This window comes from Ciconia boyciana, chromosome 7 (assembly GCF_034638445.1).
Source record: "Ciconia boyciana chromosome 7, ASM3463844v1, whole genome shotgun sequence".
In the NCBI taxonomy this organism is placed as follows: Eukaryota; Metazoa; Chordata; class Aves; order Ciconiiformes; family Ciconiidae; genus Ciconia; species Ciconia boyciana.
In genome coordinates this window covers 7,220,986-7,235,414 of record NC_132940.1, presented here as the reverse complement: position 1 = coordinate 7,235,414, position 14,429 = coordinate 7,220,986, and the positions used below count along the sequence as shown (strand labels likewise).

At 43.5% G+C, this 14,429-nt stretch overlaps 1 protein-coding gene across 2 annotated transcripts in view; it reads left to right on the top strand.

Moving 5' to 3' along the window:
- The first annotated feature begins 8,816 nt into the window (after positions 1-8,816).
- The window catches only part of PODN (podocan), a 71,769-nt gene continuing 66,156 nt past the window's right edge, over positions 8,817-14,429 (top strand). For both annotated transcript variants that reach the window (XM_072868404.1, XM_072868403.1), the window contains exons 1-3: positions 8,817-9,388; positions 11,149-11,242; positions 12,827-12,891. In XM_072868404.1, coding sequence (XP_072724505.1) covers positions 9,125-9,388; positions 11,149-11,242; positions 12,827-12,891 — 423 coding nt within the window. In that variant the 5' untranslated portion in view covers positions 8,817-9,124. The remainder of the gene's footprint in view (positions 9,389-11,148; positions 11,243-12,826; positions 12,892-14,429) is intronic.

Here is a 14,429-nt window from a genome sequence, read left to right as displayed (position 1 = left end):
ATCCTTGACGGCTTTTTAGCATGGGTGAAGAAAAGAATTTCTGTAGCTTAACTACACGTCATGTGGAATTAAATTTATTCCTTTTTATCTTATACATTGCAGTTTTATTTTATACCTTTTAGTTGCTTTTTTGTTGTGGTTTTTTGTTTGGTGGGTTGTTTTTTTTTTTTTACTGGAAGAAACAGTGAACAGCTTTGAAGCACTCCTGGTATTTCTGGTCTTGCTCTATCACCTCCAGGCTTCACAGCTTAAAGAAGAGGATATTCTATTTAACTGTGTCACGTGGAGAGGCCCTTGTAACCTTTTGGCCATCCATGTATCCTTCCTGTATACTGCATTCCGATTGTCCTGTTAAAAAGCTTTCAAGATACAAGAGCATTTTCTGCTTTTATTTTTCTTTCCCCAGTTGCTTTTCTGACCACTACTAGTTTTGAGCTGATGTTTTCTTAGATCTCTCAAAACTGGGGCCTCATTTCTTTCATACTAACTCAGTGCTTATTTCTGCACTGTGAAGCTGCAACTTTTTTTTTATTATTCCATATTCATTGCTTTATTTATACTGAATTTCAACTGTCTGTTGTAGTGTCCAGGCACTCAGTGTTCAGACCTGCCTGCAGCTTTTGTACTCAGCCTTCATCTTTAATATCTGGAGGATCAACTTTTATCACCCCACTGTTCATCTTCTTTTCCAAGGCATTAGGTTAGTGTTGAATAGGACAGATACTGCCTTGCTTGGGTTTGGGCACTTGCAGAAATGGTGTCGTCATAACAGAAAGATCCCAGATTAAATGTAGATGTTTAGTTCACTTATTGATTGTAGCTAGAGGGAGTAATGCAGAGGTTAGCACAGCCTACTTTCTCTGCTTGGAAGTAAGAGAACTAGTCAATTTTGTATTTCTCCTTCTGCAGTATTTAAGAAGATGGAGTAAAGGACAAGTCATCTATTTACCCCATCTATCAGTTAATATCTTATTTAGACATCTGTCCTGTGTTACTCCTTCACTTTCAGCACTTTCTTTGTGTCATAACTTGCTGAGAATTTTAAAAATATTATATAATATTTTTTCTAATTTTCCTTTTTCTGGGAGTGAGGTGTGTGTGTTGGGGGGGTCTTTTCTAAAAATCCCGGATCCTCCATTTACATTCTGCAGTCTTAGAATCTGAGAACTTTGAATAAATAAGCTCCACAGTGGACAGAAATAATTTGTCTTATTCATCATGATGAGGAAGTAGGCAATGCTCTGTGATACAGAGCAGATTTTGACATTATCTTTAAGTTCTGTTACTTTTTTTTTTGCATAACTCAAAGCATTACCTATGTTTGTACCATTTCAGAAATCTCTTATAAAGGTTTTTCTTCCCACTCCATAATGCTCTCTTGACCAAGCAGCATTAAGCACCTCTTCTCCAGCTAAAATCCTCTGTAACTTTAGATCAGCCTTTCTTCTGAAGTGTATGTGTTATTGCAATTCTTTTATGTTAACTTGATTCCTGGAGGGCAGAACGGTAGCTAGAGATCCCAAGAGGTGGCTAGTCACTGAACATAGCAAAGTTCACATTTTTGGTTTCAAAGGCCTTGCGTAAAGAAAAAAAAATACTAATCCTCTAGGTAGAGGGTTTAGTGTTCTTGGACTTCCAGTTCACATGAGAGGAAATTTCAGCTTCAGACATTAAAATGCTTGGGAGGGTTGTTCTTCCTTCATGGACTCTGGTGAATACCCTTTGCAGCTATTGGTTTTGGTTTTTTTTACCAGCTGTGATAAATGTGTTAATGATTTGACAGCCAAAGATGCTGTCAGGTTGGTAAGTATATCTTTACTTTCTTTTGCAAAATTCGTATAATTCTTTCAGATACTAATTTTCATAATAAAGAAAAAAAGTAAAACATATTTCATTGCTATAAGAGAAACAAATAGATTTGTCAGAGTTGGAGCCAGTGAGCAGAGCGATACCTGACTCAGCAGATGTGGCTTGCAGGAATTTGAGTGAATGCGTTGGTTTTGGAGCACGTTTTCTTTTTAAACTTTTACTTGAGTTTTGTATTTCAATCCTGCTGCTTTTCCTAGTCAGAAATAAGTACAATGCAGTACATTACACTTACACACTCTATACCATATGTGTTTTCAAAAGTGATTGCTGCTTTTCTTATAATTGAGTCATTAGAAGAAAAGCTGATGGTCAGAACATGGCTCCTTTCCTTAAGAAAATGTGCTCCTTCAAGAAATCTCAGTTCCTATGTTGATGAGGATAACAAATAGGAATTTGTTACGAAAGTCTGAATTTGGATATTTGCAAGAGAGCTCTCTGTGGATAAATGAGGGCATATCCATGGGCAGATGAGGCAGTCTACAGGGAAGGCAGTTAGTGCAGCTGAATGTTATTGTATGGGGCTGACCTTACCTCTTGAATAACTTCATGGGGGGTGTGACACAGAGTGCTTAGTACAGGTGTTCATAACTGCAAGTGTTGTGAGGGGAATGGAGAATCTGGCAGGTGGCTCATCGTGGCTTTGTTTGTGTAAAGCAAGTCCTCCTAGGGGGAGGTAATCTGGGATCCTTTTGGTAAGCAGCAGAGAGAGATTAGTTTGCTCAGGTGAGGAGGTTGTGAGCAGCTGAGCATGGCTTGTGGCAGCTGGGTTAGGGAGCTATTCTTTTAGGCGATAGACCATTTCAGGATGTGGGAGGATGGGACAAAGGGACTTGACTACATCTTCCCTCTCACAATAGAAAAAATTTCAAATAACCACAAGGCTGGATTTGTCCATTCCCCATATGTCCAATTCATCTGAGGTCAGTTTAAACTGTTACCTCCTTGGAACAGGAACTACATCGCTTCCTGTTTTACAGAGCGCTAAGCTGGATGTCAGCTCTCGTTAAACAGAAAAGAATAAGAATGCAATTAGCCTGGTGGATAAAGGGCAGGAAAAAGTCTCATAACTATGAAAAATCAACACTTGAGGAAGCAAACCACATGTGGAGAACAAATGCTGGAAAAAAAACCCAACTGTTTGGAACAAATTCCTTTATTACTTAAATAAACAGCAGTGTAATTTGTTGGAGTGACAGTGAGCTGTTCTGTACCCTGTATCTGTAAGAATTCATTGCTAACTTAAAAGCAGATGGCTTTATATGGCCCTGGGTGGGTTCTCTGCGAAATGTTAGTTATATACTGTGATACAGGAACAGAAATATCCTAATAATGCTGCAGCAGGCTAAAAGGAACTGGGGTAGTATAAAACAAGTACAAAATATGTTGTGTCTGTATCCCATATTTCAGGTAGATTAAAAGCAGTCATGGATTTTTTTTTTTTTAAACAGTACATGTCCTCTGGGAGAATAGACATCTCAGAGTTCATTCGGATCAACACACAGATGCCAATAGGCTCATGGCCAGGCTCTGTTGTGCATACTTAGGTTTGAAAAATACTTCCCTTCCTGCTTTGGAGACAAAATCCCCTTTTATTCTTTGTGTTTTGATTATTCATTTTTTAAAGCAAATGACGGCAAGTTACTTAAAAGAATTTTAATGGGCTTTTTTCTCCCATTTCAAATAAAGGCACAGTATCAGCATATAGCAGTGGACACTTCAGGAATGCCAGTATTTCTGTAGAGTCTTATTTAAATCAGGTAAATAAAGGTGAGAGTAAAGGACGTTTTATTACCTTTTAAGATACAATAAAACTTAAATCTCCTGAATGCCTCATGCCTCACTCCATGCTGATCACAAGTGAGCTGATGCATAGCTGCCTGTAGAACCACTGTTCTTGGGGCTCATGCTTCAATAGATTTGCTTATACCTTTTGTTCTCTGCCATGTTATTGCTTGACTGGGGTGTCTGTTATTTGAGTTTATCATATCACATCTAAATTTAGCCTATAATCTCTTTAGGACAGTGACAATAGTTGCAAAGTCAGAACCAAGCAGGTCTCATGGGTTTGAGCTACGTCTGTGCTGTCCTGGTCCTCCGTGGTTCCATGAGGCAAGTGCAGTCCTGGTGTAACTTAGTATGCCGTCTGGCTTTCTCAATTATAGTAGTGGAATACAGTGCACTGTGTACTGCAGCTTGGCCCTGGACATGTCCTTATGCTGAGGTCTGCAAGAGTATCTTTGAAAAATAAGACCTCAAGTTAGCAAAGTCTGTCCTTGACCACCACTGGGGCTTTTTTCTGCTGGAGCTAGTGCAGAAGGTTGGGTCTTGCACAAATGCACTGTGCACCAGGCCCATTGCAGAAGCACTATGGTGTGCTGTGGCACATGCGGTCTGTGATAGCTGCCAGTTGTTCAGTGAAGTACCCTAGCAGTTGTTTGCCCAAGGACCTGTTTCTCTGCCAGCTGTGTAATCTGAAGAAGTGATTGTACCAAAGTTTAAACTGAGTCTTCAGCTTCAGTTTTTAAACCTGAAAATGTGTCTTCATTTAGGCTGCAACTACCACTGTCACCCATCAGCAGGGAACATGCAAGAGTGCAAAGACTCGAGTTTGACTGGAAATGTTTCCTGCAACTAATTCTAGGTTGTGAGTACTGCAGTGGAAGTTCTTTCCTCTGAAAGCACCAGAAAGCTGTAGTGATGGAAACAGTGGTTGCCTGAGTCCATATACCATGCTAGGGCATAGTCTTTGGCTTAGCGGTGGGTCAGAATGCCTTTAGATAGGTTTGACTCCAGCTCTGGTTTTCCCGTGGGTTTTGTGGGTTCTGATGATGGAAATGCAGCACTGGGCCTGGATCTCCAGGAGACTGCGAGTTTGGGATATGTTGATGTAAGAGGGTAAGATGTGGAGGAAGTGAAAGCTTGGAAAAAAATAGCCAATATAGGTAATTTGTAGCATAGTGTAAGGCTGTAAGTGTTACCTTTGCACATGGAATATGTGGTTTCTAGTACTGGCTCTGTCCTGCTGGATAATGCTGGGTTGGTTATGACACTTGCGTGCCTCTGTTTCCCCACTAAAGGAGGCATAATGCCCCTCTTTTTATAAAGTCCTGTAGTACCTCTAGATACTACGTGACAGCTAAGTACTATACTTAGACAACAAAAACACAGATAAAGATGCACTTTTGGGGAAGGGTGAATCCTGCTCTCTTCCTCTCCATTGTGGGCTGCTCTGGCATCAATAGTCAGCCAGGTAATTGCCCTACTCCTCCTCTTCCTGTCTGCAGACTGGGGTAAGATGGGGTGGTCCCCCAACATAAGCACACTTTTTTTCTCCTTCCTGAAAACACTTGTGTAAATTTTGTTGTATGGAGTCGGGGTACTGTAATATAGAAAGGGTAGCAGGCAAATGCATCCTGGATCTCTGAATCGCTAGGAAAAAGCAGCCAGCTTTGTTTTGTTTTTATTTTTGTTTTAGTAAAAACACACTTCCCACACTAACTTTTGAAACTTACACGTGGCACAGAGGGGGATCAGTTCCAGTTGATATGAGCCTGGAAGAAGAGAGGGAGGAAATAACTTAATTGCTGTAGACTTTAGTTCAGCTGGAGTCGAGAGGAAAGAATCAGTGTCCCTTTTTTGGAATTCAGCAAGAAGGTCGTGTTCTTGGTGAGGACAGATCCTCTGCAGATTTTGTGGAGGTACTGTACGGACCGCTGCGGGGCATTCACAAAACAGGTGGCTTTATATTTAAAATAGTAACTCTGCTGTCAGTGACAAAAAGCTATGTTGCTTTCTTGGAAGTATTGCTGCACTTAGAGCACTCTGTTATAAACAGCATGTTCCTCTCTTTTTTACCAAGAAGGGAGAAATAAGAAATGGGAAGCTTCTGGGCTAAACATGACCAGGGCTGAGTGTGTGTGTTTGTGTGTGTGTGGTAGAGGCTTGTTTTGATGTTTAGTGCTGTAATATGGGGCTTAGAAAATAAAAAAAGGGATTTGGTAGATGGGGTGTTATATCAAATTTGGGGACTTTGCCTCTGAGACTTTTGTAGTTTCAGCCTATCTACCTCTGATCCCTGAAGATGGTTGAAAACCAGGGGGAGTTAAAGGGGAGGGAGATGAAATGCAGGAAAAACTGTTGATCTGTCTGTTCCTGGCTAATTTGAACCAGACCCCCAGGGAATGGGAGGACATTCCCACCTGGAATTCAGATTTTGTGTTGAATGCAGCTAAAATTAAAGATTTAGTAACAGGTAGTGCAGCTCCAGTAACCTGCAATGAAATGCTAAAGCACACACCGTCTCTGCTTCTCTTCTGTCAATTCCAGCATGCTTTCTTTTGGCATCTCTCATGGATCTTGCAAACTGTTGACAAAAAGCAATGGGAGATTGTTTCTTGCCCAAGTCATTATATTCAGACTATAGCTGCTTCCTCTTTCCTACTCACATTTTCCCATATGGTGACTTTGGAAAATTCCTCTCCGATTTTGTTGGGAAGTGCAGGAAACTCTCGTTGGTAGAGGGTTGCCTATTACTCTCTCTAATTCTCCTGCTCACATCTGGAAAGGATCTGGCTTGGAAAGGGGAGACTCGCTCTGAGCTCAGCGCATGTAACTGACATGGCATGAGCCGAGGGAGCCTGTGGGGGCAAGAGAAATGTTCTTCTCCATTCACCTGATCTCTGACAACAAAGGTGAGTTCTTCAGCACTTGATTTTTTTTAAATGATGGGTTGTCAGACAACATCCAGCAGCCTGGCTTTCAGCTGCAGCTTTTAGAAAGGATATTAAATGTAAGTAACAAACTCAGTTAACCTGATATTGAAGGAGAGGATGTTTTTCCATCTGTGTGTGTGTGTCCTGTGAGAATGTGTGTGGAGAATAATACATACAGAGATGAGATCTTTCAAATATGATTCAGTTGTTTATTGAGGTAACTGTAATCACTGAGAAGCATACAGTAACCCCTGAAACTTCAGCTGCTTCTTGAGACTGTGCCTTTTGTAGCACCCTGCCTCTGGTGCTGTGTGGCAGCAAAGTGCAGAAATCAGTGGTGGTTCTGTCTGGACTCAGAAAGATGCAACCACAGAAAACCCTGAACTGGTTTCAGTGTAACTTAAGTCTTTGGATAGAAGGACCTGATCCAAAGCCCACTGACAGCAAGGGAAGAGGACTCTTTCTAGTGGGTTTTGAGCTAGTCCTTTAATAAGGTTTCTTAATAAGGCTTTGGATCAGGCCCATGGGAATGAGTTTAAATGGAGTGAGTTACTTCAGACTTTCTTTGAACTAAAAGAAAATCAAAATCATGCCTGGTTTTACTGCCTGCACTCCAGATGCAAGCAGATGTGTCTGTATCCAGAGTGTCTCCCTGTGGCACCAGAGCAGCATTCACTTCAAAGGCATTGTAGCAGAAGTATGCATATTGATGACAACGGGGTGAGATTGCCTCAGAAATTTTAGTGTGCAATAGATACAATATTTCAAGTTAATTTTTTAACATATCTTCAGCTATATATGTGGAAAAGTCAGCATGTTGCAATCTATAGAGCCCAATACCAACTGTGATGTAACTGTGTGCTATGGGAACAGTGTTGGTATTGTTACAGCAGGGCTGGTTGTGACCTGCATACAGAAGGTTTCTTTTCTTTAGTTTCTTTTGTAAGTATCTCTAAGGGTAAGCTGATATATAGGAAAAATACTTTGTTAGAGATCTGATATATCATACTTTCTGAGATTATTTTCTCTTAAGATTTCTGAAATTTTTTCTGAGATTAGGTCACCAAATACTAAGGATTTTACTAATCCACTGTTGGCATATTCATATGGCCAATTTTGATCTCACTATTAATATCTAGCTACCATATAAGGAACACCATCTGATCTCTGGAATGTTTTATAAAGGAGTTTAATTTCATTATATTCAGCTTTTACAGATATGGAAGCTGTGGAATAGTGGAGCAGGGGGAAGAGGGATCAAGCAAACAATGTTAAATGCTTAAAATCACCCAGCATGGTAGCAAAGACCAAGACCAAAGCAAAACCATTCATGTCTTGGGATGCTCTGTCCTGTAGTCCCACCTCCTCCCATTTCTTCAAGTATAAGTCAGTGTTTAAAGAAATTACTTAAGATTTTCATGGCTGTGATTGAGAGCAGGATCTCTCCAATGCCTCCCAAGCACCCAAAGTCTGTGAGAGCCCCAGACAGAGTTTCAGCTGGTGCAAAGCAGCAAAGCCCTGTGGATGCAGATGGAGATGTGCCAGTTCTGACGGCTGCCAGCCTGGCTCTGGGAGGTTCTTGTTTCTGATGCAAAGAAGGAACCTGGGCTGGCCGAGGTAAACAGAGTACTTATTTCATATGAAGGTCATGAATCCATTGTGCTTTTTCACCTTAAAAGATCAGCCTAAATAAGAATTTCTCATCACTGTTGAATACTGCTGCGAAGAATAGCCAAAAGGATAAAAGACAAGCCATTACCAGCCCTTACTGCAAATCATTATGTATGAAATCTGAGAAGGGCAGCAAATGAGACGGAGGGGCTGGATTAGGGCCAGCTGGCCGGTCCAGCAGATATTCAACTTCTGTTTGAATTATTTTAACCTGCTGCCAGGAAGATAAAAGCTGAACATTAGCCAGGCCTCCAAGGTTCAGATCAGCACTGTCCAAAATCAATAGGAAGCCCATTTTGTTTTCAGTAGCCATGAGATTTTGTTACTGTTCGACGCACGTGAAGCAGCCCCTCCGAGGGGCATCCTGACAGCCTGAGTCACTCTTCCCCAGCATACCTTGTTTACATTAACGAGAAGAGTTTCCTCCTTGTGCAAAACTGTGAGGAACGGTACGACCAAGTGTTACATAGAAATAACATTGCATAACCTCCCCTGTGAACCTCCGGGATCATCTGGCGTTTCTCAATATGAAAAAAGCAATAAATAACTCGAGGAGTCAGGGACGGTGCGGGGGACGCTGCCAGCCCGCCGGCTGCAGCCGGGGACCCGCTGGCGGGTCGGGCCGGAGGGGCAGCGCCCGGCTGGCGGCCCGGGGCCGCGCAGCGCTGCTCGGTCCCATCCCCGTCCCCAAAACGCCTTGGGAACACGTGAAAGCACCCAGGGAGAGCGGGAACGCGGTGCGGCGGCAGGGCTGGCGCCTCGGGCTCCCGCGGCGGGAGGTGCGGGGGGGGCTCGGCGGGGCCGAGCCCCGGCGCTGCCGCCCTCTCCCGCCGGGGCCTGACGCCACGCCGTGCTCTCGGCTTTCAGAGGCGATGCCCGCCGGCGGCCGGGCGCGGCTGGCGCTGGGGCTGCTGGGGCTGCTGGCCCTGGGCTGCGCCGCCGCCCGCCCGCCGCCGCCCGCCGACAACGACTTCCCCGAGGGCGCCCCCGAGCGGCGGCGGCGGCCGCCCGGCCCGGGCCCCGCCTGCCCCCGCGACTGCGGCTGCACCCAGGAGGGCGTCGTGGACTGCGGCGGCATCGACCTGAAGGAGTTCCCGCTCCTGCTGCCGGAGCTGACCAACCACCTCTCCCTGCAGGTAAGGGAGCCGAGCCCCGGCCGCGGGAGCCCGGGCCGGCGCGGACCACCCGGCTCCCAGACGGGCCGCCGGCCACCTCTGGGGTCTCCCTGGGCCGCGCAGGCCCGCGTCCCTGCCTTCGCCTGGGCCCGACTCCTTCCCGCTTCCCTCAGCGGCTCCTCGGCTTCGCGTTGGAAGCGGGAGGTGCCGCAGGCCCAGCGCTTGCACTCGACCAAGGCGCCTGGTTATCGGCATTGATTCTCTCCCCACAGGTCCGGGGAGGAAAAAAGATGGGAAATTTTTCTCCTTATTCTCTCCCTGCTCTAAGAGAAGAATTTTTGTCCAAACTAATAATTACTGTTTCTGGTGAAGGCCTTTCATTTTGAGGTGGCTTTGACAAGGATGGGCTAAATTACTTCGTTAATGAGAATTTTTCACTACATGTTTGTTAAAATGTTGTAAACACGGTGTACCAGTCCAGACACAGACCCAGCCAGTGTCCCACAGTGTCCTGTCTCTCCCTGCAGCCCGTGGACTCAGCAAGGAGCAGGCGTAACATGGCCGAAGCCATCCACCACAGTGAGCGGCATTGCCTGGGACATCCAGACAGCTGGTGTTGCGCTCACTGGGCTGCATGCGGCCTGGAGGTTCTTGGGTCATTTTAGCCAGGAAAGTCACACCTGCAGCAAATGGTTACACTGCAGAGACGTCATGTCTTTTCAGGAGAAGGGCATGTAAGGATAGGAGATTCAAGCTTCAGGTAGAAGCAGCAGTCTGTCTTAGATTGTCAGCAGGTTTCCATGCTCTGCGATGAGTTAACTGATCCCTATGACCAGCATTTGGGCAGGCATCCTTTCCCTGCCTGTTCTCTGACACCTGAGGACGTGGGCAGGGCTGGAGCATGGCAGCCCTGTGGCCATTCCTCCTCTTGAGCAGTGTCAGTAGTTCCAGGCTTTTCAATTCTTCTTTGGCCCTTAACCAACTGCTTTTTGTTTATTGCTCCTATTTGCCAATTCTGTTCAATGGATGAATTGCAGATTTTCTTCAGAGCTTTCCATCCAAGTGCAGCAGAGTTAGAAAAGCTGTAATGTAAGCTGGCACCTTCTTCAGCAGATCCGTCCCAGGCGTGTGCTAGCCATGGCTCCCACCTCTACTGCCAACAGCAGAGAAGCTTTTTGGAGCAGCAGCTGTCACTTTCTGTGTATTGGCCTGGCTTCCAGCACAGTGGGTCCTTGACTAGTCCCCTAGAAGCTAAAACACTAGAATCACTTCTTAATGGTCAAAATGTTAGTCAGCATGTTAATGAAAATCTGATGGCAGTAACCCCTGACAGTAAAACCAGAGGAAGTGAGCCCAGTTTGACTCTCCCTGCCCATGGCGAGTTGTTTTTAAAACAACACATAAATAACAGAAGTAATAAACTTGGAAATCCGCAGTGCCAACCTTGTAGCAAATGCTTTGGTGCAGCTACGAGGTTTGGCTGTGGCAGATGGATTATAGCCCTTGCCAGGCATAATCACACTCTGTGTGCTACCAGTGCATAAGCCAGATATTTCTGGAGATGAGCACAAAATACAGAATTCGGTTCAAGCCTTCAAATGCTGCTGGGTTTGGATGTCTTGGTTTTGAGATCTGAGTTTGGCTCATTAAGGAGAGAAGTCTGTTGACAATGATTTGACATGGTAGGTTCATTTCCAAATTTTACTGGAGTTCACAGTCTGGGTTTACTGGGATCCTTCTTGGATTACTTTGCTGATGATTAATACTCTCCATTTTCTTAGAATAACCAGATAGAAGAAATCTTTCCAGAAGAGCTTGCTCGTCTTTACAGACTGGAAACTCTCAATTTGCAAAACAACAGGCTAACTTCGAAAGGTAAGCCAGCAGAGCCATGAAGTGGACAGAGCCTGTGCCTCCACACCAGCTTATGCAGAGATGGGTGACAGCTGATAAGGAAAGCCACAGAGTGATGGATTGGCTTGGTTGGAGTGGTTAGCTATAAGCCTCACTCCTTTGGCCATCACACAGGTCATGGAGGCACTTTATCATCCGAAACATAGTACTCAGTGTATAAGAATGCAGTCTTACTGAACCAGTGGAGGAGACCTGGCAGCAGCACTGTGTACTGTAGCGTGAGATCTTCTCGTCCAGGAAACTCCCTCCAGTCCCACAGGCACATCAATGCAATGCACTTGAGAACCAGAAATGTCTACATGCTGAATGATTTCCTTCTGACTGACCTTGTTTCTTAATCCACTTGTTTAGTTCAGTCTAGTCAGTCACTTAGTGCAGTTTAGTCCAGTTCAGTCCTTGTTGAATTTAAATGATATATATTACAAATAAGGCAACTTCTGCCCTGCTTCTAAAACCATTTTGATTTTTGTAGGCAGGTTTTGCTTGCTAAGTCATATGTTTATTAGAGAAGCTCAACAAGGGGTTAGTAAGGAAAGCAAAAGAAACAGAGGAATTGGAGTAAATAGTAAGAGAGGAGGATATGCAATACAAAAGATATAATTGTTGTTAACTTGTGTGTCACCCAGTTGCTCTGAATGCTGTTGCTATCCTTATTCCAATGATGGAGAACAGCATTTATTGAGAATGTGGGCATACTATGCATGGGACCCAGAACATAGCACTCTTACATAGCACACGAAAGGTCGTGCCTAATAGACTCAGACTGTGACATTATTACCTTTGGGGCTTGATATTTCTTTCACAAGCTTCAGTGCAGCCCTGAGTTTCCAATATGTTTTGACGTGGGAAATAGCTTCACCTTTGACTTATGGTTATCCAAGTGCCAGGTGAAAATGTTATTTGCAGCCTTTCTATTGTGAAAGCAATTGTGCTTGTGTGATCAGCTGGATGTGGAGTGATTCAGATGAAAATTAATAATTACTGGGGGAGGGTAAGCTCGGAGTTGGATCAGCTCTCTGAGCTGGTTACTGCGTGGCTATCTGGGTTGTGGGGGAGCAGAACAAGGAAAGGGTTATGACATGCAGATACTGGTGTTGTTTTGGCAACATCATGGTCATAGATCAGATTGATCTGATCATTAAACAACCTCAGATTATGTCCTTCCAAGAAAAATTATTTGCAGATTCATGAGCAAATGACAAAAGAAACTTCTCAGATAGCATGGTTGCTGCGAGCACCGATAATCAGCCATATAGCAAGTCTACACAGCTCTGTACCTGATCCTTGCCAGTGGGGTTGGCCACAGGCCTTTCATGTTTAGGATTTTTAATGGTTTTCCATTGCTCTTCACAGTCTGTCGGGTTTTTTTTTAATTTAAAAAAAACCAAAGACAACAATAGGTCTGAGTCATTGTTTCAGTGGCAATGAAAAATATTTAAATCTCACGTTAAAGGTATTATGTGAGAGAGAAAGCTACCCTCTGGTATTTTCACTCAGAGAAGCAATAAGTGCTAATGTCACTGATTAGTTATTCCTGTTTTTAAGGGTTGCCAGAGGAAGCATTTGAGCATCTGGAGAACCTGAATTACCTGTACCTGGCAAACAATAAGGTAAGAGGCTCACAAGGCTTTCAGAGTTCTTTTCTAATCGGGTTCTGAAAGTTAAACAAGCAAGTCTTCAATTCTCTTAAAATATATATCCTACATAAGTAAAATTGTGCTAAAGTGGTATTCTAATGCAGGTTCATCTAAGGTGAAGACAATCAGTTAGCATGCTAAAAAATTAGAGGGTACACATGCCAGTCTATTTTGAACACTTACTTACTTATTTGTGCAACTGGTGAAAGGTTTCCCTTGTGTGTGTAGGGAGGTGCAGAGAGCCCGTGCATTTATAAATTACCACTGTCTTCGGTAGGCTTTGGATCAGCTGCACACAGAGTTGGTAGCTGCCTGTATGCAAATAAGCTGTGGGGTAATGATGTGAAATGCTGGAAATCTCATCAGATGAGGCTGGTTGAAAAATTTCTGAACAAACACATCCTAATACCTGTGTTTGAGCCATCAAGATGTGTAAAAAGCTATCCAGTTTTCCCTGACTCCCATTCTTATGAGGTTTGATGTGGGGGGATACCCACACACAGTGAAACTGAGCAGGTAATAAATTTATTCTTTTAACTGCAATGGTAGGAGCTGAATTTCTTTTTTAATGGAGAAGATCTTAGGTGCTTTCCTATTAATGACCCAAGCTGGATGTCGTAACAGAAGCACATCTTTCCTGCCAAGGCTGAAAAATGAAATAACTTCTCACATACCCTTATAGCTGGGTGGTTCCCATTATGGCTTTTTTTTTTCCCCCAGTGATTGTCCATAAATATTTGCTACAGATGGAACTGGGATGCCACAGAAAAATACAAGTTAAAACATCAGGCAGAGCTTCTTTTGTCTACAAAAACCCTGCCCTTCCATCCCTCCCTCTCTCTCTCTCTATATATATGTATTTATATGCATGTCTGTATATATATTTTATTATCCTCTTAAAATCTGTGACCTTTTGATGTTTTGTTTATATACATGTGGCCACATTCAGTTTTCAGTCAGGCCAAGACATATCCAGAATCACTCCATAGATTTCTGTATGGAGTGATTGAGAATAGAACCCATTCCTTAGTACAGTAACATTGTGTTCTTTTCTCTCTTTCAAGCACCATTTCCATATAACAATCTTGGCAGTTAATAACTCCATAAAAAGGAACAAGCCAGACTGTGACTAATATTCCAGAACTTTGCACTCCAATTTTCCCTCTGTGACAAAACAAAGTATTTGGTTTTTCTGGCTTTACTGCAGAGAGAAAAAGATCCCAAAAGAAAATGCAAACATCAGCGAATGTCAGAACTAGTTATAGTGAGAAGTTGTGGACCCACTAAAATAACACATTTCTTTATAAATCACAAGCCAGGACAAACCAGATTGGCTTCAAACTGCATCTACTCTGCAGCAGGAAACACTGCAGATCAAGTAGCTGTGGTGTCTGGAGGAGAGCAAGGATTTGCTGGTAGTTTGCTCCTTGTTTTATGGATTATGTTAATGCTGCTTTATCTTCAATTGTGATCCCATCAGATGTAGCTAAATTATCTTTTGTTAAACTAGC